The sequence below is a fragment of the Branchiostoma floridae genome, chromosome 8 (genome assembly GCF_000003815.2).
Source record: "Branchiostoma floridae strain S238N-H82 chromosome 8, Bfl_VNyyK, whole genome shotgun sequence".
In the NCBI taxonomy this organism is placed as follows: Eukaryota; Metazoa; Chordata; class Leptocardii; order Amphioxiformes; family Branchiostomatidae; genus Branchiostoma; species Branchiostoma floridae.
The window spans coordinates 2773468-2779742 of NC_049986.1; the positions used below are offsets into that span (position 1 = coordinate 2773468).

At 42.3% G+C, this 6275-nt stretch overlaps 1 protein-coding gene across 2 annotated transcripts in view; it reads left to right on the top strand.

Annotated features, from left to right (window-relative positions):
- LOC118420464 (macrophage mannose receptor 1-like) overlaps positions 1 to 4165 on the top strand; it is a 13802-nt gene extending 9637 nt beyond the window's left edge. For both annotated transcript variants that reach the window (XM_035827283.1, XM_035827282.1), the window contains exons 5-9: positions 370 to 399; positions 1381 to 1560; positions 2259 to 2343; positions 2888 to 3003; positions 3869 to 4165. In XM_035827283.1, coding sequence (XP_035683176.1) covers positions 370 to 399; positions 1381 to 1560; positions 2259 to 2343; positions 2888 to 3003; positions 3869 to 4131 — 674 coding nt within the window. In that variant the 3' untranslated portion in view covers positions 4132 to 4165. The remainder of the gene's footprint in view (positions 1 to 369; positions 400 to 1380; positions 1561 to 2258; positions 2344 to 2887; positions 3004 to 3868) is intronic.
- Positions 4166 to 6275: the final 2110 nt, after the last annotated feature.

Genomic DNA, 6275 nt, shown 5'->3' on the forward strand with positions numbered 1-6275 from the left:
GTATCTGTGTGTCTGTGTGTGTGTGTATGTTTGTGTGTCTATGCGCATGATTATGTGTGTGTATGTGTGTGTGTGTTTGCGTGTGTGTGTGTGTGTTTGTATGTCTGTGCATGCATCTTTCTCTCTCTTTCTGTGTCTGTAATGATCCCTAGTACTAATATATGTTAAAACGGATGTATGGAATTGTTTTGTACTTGGTGTTTTGGTAGTTAGATTTAGGTTTTCCTAACGGCATTTTTTTATATCTCGTGTTCTGGACTACCTTTAGTTTTGACTCTTGTTTTGGTAGCAGATGTTAGGAAAAAGTAGTGTAAATTTTGGCTATCTAAGAACTAAGTGCAATAATCCTTTTTTTATGTTTTTTTTCAGATGGCGACATGACTAAACTTCCTCAGCTAGGTGAGTACATTTTTACCCCGGCATTGGGCATGGTGCTAGTTGGTGTGACTTGATAACAGTCACTTTCTTACGATCCCCTACAATTCTCAAATAGAGTACCGTACAACACGAGATTGGAATTTAGGTGAAAACTGCCATCACTCAAATTCATAAGGAATAGAGGAGGGCATGATTCAAGTACTTTTAAAGATTCCTCACAGGTAAGAAAATGGTACATGTAACGCTAGTTCACCTTTATCCACAGAGTGACCTATATCCACTGTATCTAAAAACACGGTGTTTCGGGGATATCATGTCGGTGGACGGTGGTTTCAAACTACATGTACAATGTTTGGAAAATATTGCAATTTGAAACAGCCGTTTGTCGACTTTACTCGGTGTAATACATGCAACGGATATAGGTCGCCCCACGTATAAAGGTAAATGAGCGTTTTATCGGAGGGTCAGCACCAGGCAACTAGAGGACGTTGTTTTAAGCTGGCTGTGCCACTGTGTTTACACAATCTCTCGCTGGCTGGAGTTAATGACAACTGTAAGGTCGGCCGCTAGGAGCGCGATTTTAGTCAGGCTATGCCACAGGCCGGTAGCGGGAGCATGGTAAAGTCCCATATATGCAAATGAGTTATGGGATTCCCATAGGTTGCCATCCATATAGGCAAATCAACATGGCATGAGATAGATACCGTAGGATATATTCTTAACTAACTAAAAGCGGTTTTGCCGGCTGAAATAAGACAGATACAGAACGCCTAGTGTCCTGCTTTTTGTGTATACGTAACGCTATGCACACTGTGAGATCGCGTGGTGGAGCCACAGCGTGTTTGGCTCGGGACCGCGAGGTCTCGAGTTCGAATCCTGTCGTGTCACCGATCTTGTGCCCTTCGCAAAGGCACAAATCACCCGGACTCCAGGAAGAATAGTGATGGAGATCTGCATCAAACGAAACCAAACTGTAACGACCTTGATGTTCTTATCTTGTAGAGTGTCCTGATGGTTATACCGGTGTGGAGGGTACAAAGTGCTACAGAGTAGTCTCGGAGCCAGCCAGCGCCATCGCGGCGTTAGCAGAGTGTCAGGCTGAGGGAGCAGACCCAGTCCTGCCTACATCAGACCTGGAGCACTACTACCTCAAGTCACTCGGCCTGGGGACACACTGGATCGGTAAAGTCTATATCATCTGTGCTTTGCTTCTGTTGTCTTCTGTGTCGGTCGCTTTTAGCCTGGTATCCAGCCGTAATATAGCTCCCGAGTCTCTTCTCTCGAGCTCCTCAATTAATTGTGGAGAGGAGAGAAGAGATTCGGGAGCTATATTACGGCTGGATACCAGGCTAGGTCACTTAAGTCAGAGAGCTAACAAAAGTATTTTCATTGAGTCAGATGTCTCTTTTTACAGCCTCTTCTTCTATGAGGGCACATTTCGTTACAACAACTATGTTTTTTTACGGCACTTGAACCTGTTCCACAAGACTTTATTGTTGCCTTCACCAGTAACGTAAAGGTTACGTTTACGGTAGCATTCTGTTTGTGTATCTGTAAACGTTAACATCGTTAAACATAGCTTATGTAAACCAGTGTCTCATTTGCATACTTAATGAGGAAATGCTACGGCCTACATCGTCAATGGCCTACATCGTTAATATAAGACTTCTGCTCTTTGGGTGAAGATGATCAACTTGCAACATGTACAATTTATACAAACGGGAACCTAATTTGCATAATTCATGAATTGTAATGTAATGCAAAGGTTAACTTATCATTCGTTGAGGGTAGGAGCTCATGGAACTGTAGCTGAGGGACTTTTCAATCTTTCCTTAAATGCTTGAAGTATAGTTGTTCATATGAACCTCTTCCACACACAGGTGTGACTGATTCTGCGCCCCGCTCTACGGAGGGGAACTGGGTCTATCTCACTACTGACCTTCCAGCACTGGGTTCTTTTAACAGGTATGAAATTCGACTTATTTATTACATTTGCAAAACCATGCCCGTAGGCTAATTGCATGAAAATTCTCAAGGGAAAAGTAAATGAATACATAACATCTATGTCTGTAAGATGCATCTATTATTGGGTTAGACTTCTTCTTTGACACAGCTGAGATTCATGAACTGTCCCACATTCTGCAAAATGGTTCTAGTGATTTAAGTAAAACGTAGTTTTTTGGTGATGTTCTAGATTGTAAAAAAGCTCGGTGAAATTGTAGCGACTGTTTGGAATAATCTGTTTCTTTCCGCGGTGGTGAGTACATTGATTAATAAAGTGTATTGCATCCGTTGAACAATGTTTACACAACCTTTCTTGGACAGGGATCTTGGGGGCTTTGTTCCTGGAGATATCTAATTGCAATTCACATATTAATTACCTTTTGATATATCATACCTGCAAATGTTAATTCATTTGGTTAATCGATTTTCAAATGATTATGGTTTGTCCTGAATCAAATCAGAAGTCCAAAATTAACCCTGAGGGTGTTTATCACGAATCTTACAGGTGGGGTTCCACTGCGAACACTGATGATCTAGACTGTGTGGCAATGGACTCCGCTGAGGCTTACCAGTGGGCACCAACCTACTGTTTAGACGACCTTGCTTGCGTGTGTCAGAAAGGTATGTTCATTGCTACATAACGATACAGGGTGGGCAGTATTGAAATGAAACTTTAATTCTGTCACAGGTTGAGTTTGTTGACACCATAGGTTTAAACGTCTATGACACAAGCGTTTGTATTATGTTTGCCAATATATTATATGCCAAGTGGCTGGGATGCACCAAATGCGTACCTAAGGCTTACGTCACATTTCCAAACCGGGGCCTGGTAGGGCTGTTCGAAATAATATACATGAATAATGCCCACGATCATTCTCTTTACGTCTTGTGTAGTTTGGTGTCTTTTACACCACACTTTTCGTCCCCGAAAGCTGACCGACCGGACCCCGGTTTGGAAATGTGACGTAGTCCTAAGTGGTGAAGTAATTCAGGAAAAGTCATCATGTGAAATCCATAAAACCAGACTTTCTATTACAATGCATACGACAGGGCACTTTTTGGCATGCTTTGTCAAATCAATCAAAGTCATTGAACCTTAGCTTGGGAGTGCTGGCAACTTAAATGAGTTGTATTTACTGTGCTTACGTTTCGGTGTCTCTCAGACACCTTCCTCAGAGCTTCTAGATTTGACTGGAGTTCTGCTTCTCGCCGCTATATGTAGCCGATGTAGGTGGCGCTTTTGCGGCGAGAACACAATCCCAAACGTGGCCAAGGTTGTATCCCCCCCCCTCGTCCCGGTTCATCACTGGGGTTGACTTACTTATCCAGACGTTTGGAATTGTGTTCTCGCCGCAAAAGCGCCATTTACGTCGGCCACCGAAACGCACGCACAGGAAGTATATTTGTGTACAATATATCCTATATTCAAACTGATGAAATTATTTTCAGAACTTAATTCAGAGTGTTTTTCGTCCATTTTGTCCAGCTCCACCTGACCAGTGTCCACCACTGGCGGCCCCTGAGAACGGAGCGGTCAGCGGGTCAAGTTTGCCAGAAGGCGTGGCGACATTTACCTGTGACGAAGGATACAACCTGGATGGTGCCTCTACAACCACCTGCCAGGCTGACTTAAGCTGGAGCGATGACAACCCAACTTGCAACAGTGAGTTCTGCATGTGTGTGTGTGTCTCTGCGTGTGTGTATGTACATATGTATGAATGTAACGTTATGGTATCTGTCACAGAGTAATGATTAATATAGTTTGATGTAGGCTGTGTGGTTGAAAGTTCTGTACAGTATGTGTCTGTGTGTGTGTGTGCATGTATGTATGTACATATGTGTGTATGTAACGTTATGGTATTTGTCGCAGAGCAATAATTGATGCATTTTAATATAGGCTTGATATGGTGCTATATATCTAATCGCAATTATCTTAACATAGAAATATTAATCGGAGAATAAGGTCATTAAGGTACCACACCTATGTTCTTGACAGCCACATGTTTAAAGCTGTAAAGAATGAGTTTCGTATGTCCGAATGAAAGCTCATCTGTGTTGGTAAATTCCATAGTGAAAAGTTTGTTCCAACACAAAGGAAGCAACTCACCATAAATTTTCGGCCGAATACTCCGACTTTCATCAGATTAATGATTCGCTGCACTAATCCGGAAGTCGTCGGATGACGTCAGGTAGCAGCGAATCATAAATGGCGAGAAGGCGAAACCTGCCACCATCACGGTTCAATGAAGGTTGATGTGCCCTAATGTAGATAGCCTCCTTGACGCCCCTCACAAACCAATCCTGTTCAGAGTCCAAGATACGAACTTGGTCCAGAGACACACAGTGGCCCGGAGATTCGACGTGTATATGCTGAGACACTTCTGAAGATGTTGAACTGCGACGTTTATGTTCCAAGAAACGGGTTCTTAATGATCGTGCCGTTTCCCCGATGTACGACTCAGTACATGGACCTCTGAGGTTCTGTCCCGCACAACGAATGTTGTGCTCTTTGGGTGTCTTGTCGCCTACGGAGTTTCGTATGGATAACCATGCACGAAGCAGCTGTGGCAAATCGCTGTTACAGTAGTAGCCGTTGAAGATCCTGTAGATAGCCTTTAAGTTGTAAACAGAATAGGTCCTTAACATCTAGTTAACCCAACTTGTTGAGAGAGACCATGATAATTTTTAGAGTTTCGGAGGTCAGTCTGTTCTTGATTGTTGTAGAGATATCTCACTTCAGTAGAATGTACTAATATTCAGGTGAGTAATAAAACGTAACCTGCACTGGGACTTTCTACCTCTCCGACTTATCCTTGTGCACGGTGCTCAGTTGTAACCTCACCTCACCTCACCTCAGTCCCGTAACCACCACTTAACCCAAATAGTAGACCGGTGGCATAGACACATGTATGTTTGTGTATGTGTTTGTAAGTGCACGTGCATGCTCACTTTGGCATGTGTGTGTGTGTGCTTGTATGTGTCTATGTGTGATTGTCTGAAGGGAGGGGACTGCAATGTATATGGGTTCACAGCAGTACATGTATAATGCATGCGTGTGTGTATGTGTGTGTGTGTGTGTGGGGGGGGGTCTGTGTGTGTGTGTCTGTGTGTGTATGTGTGTGACAATGTCAGTAGATTATGGAGTGATGGTATATATAGGGGTTACATAATTGCCCAGTGCCTGCAACAGTAAGAGATGCTATATACAGGACATACATGTACATACATGTTTACCAGCAGTTTATTTCCTGCCAACCATGAACACGAGCTAGCCTTATGACCATCTGTTAACAACAACAACAACAACAACAACAACAAAAAGACAAAAAACAATAGTGATGTATTGTGTGTTATGCCGTATTGTTTTTTGCAATTAAAATAAAGCCAAAGTCAATAGCTCTTGTACTCAGCAAGTAATGGGCAGTATCTTAAGTAAAGAATAATTAATCATCGGAATCTGTTACAGAAGTATGAAGTTTGATAACGCACAAAAAGGAAAGACTTTAGTTTTGTGTTCATTCGGCCATGTTGATTTCATTATATGGATGACATCCGCGCGCGCATCAGTTTTCGGCCGTTTCCAAATAAATTAAAATCAACCGTACAGTACATCGTACAAAGCAGCTGCTAAATACACAATTATGTTCTGTAGATTGCAAACAAATATCGGATAACGTACATTGTCATAGAATACCAAATGTCAATTTCAAGAACTAAAATGAAGAGTCTATTGTTCGGTATACCATACTCCTCGTGTTCAGTCATTTGTTCAAGCTTCCAGACCACGTAGATTTCATAATGAAGGCAACTTTTATTTTTTGCCAAACTTTCTTTTCATTCACACGCTCGCATCAGTTCTGGTGATCCCTGTGGATGCCATCCAATAATCAAAT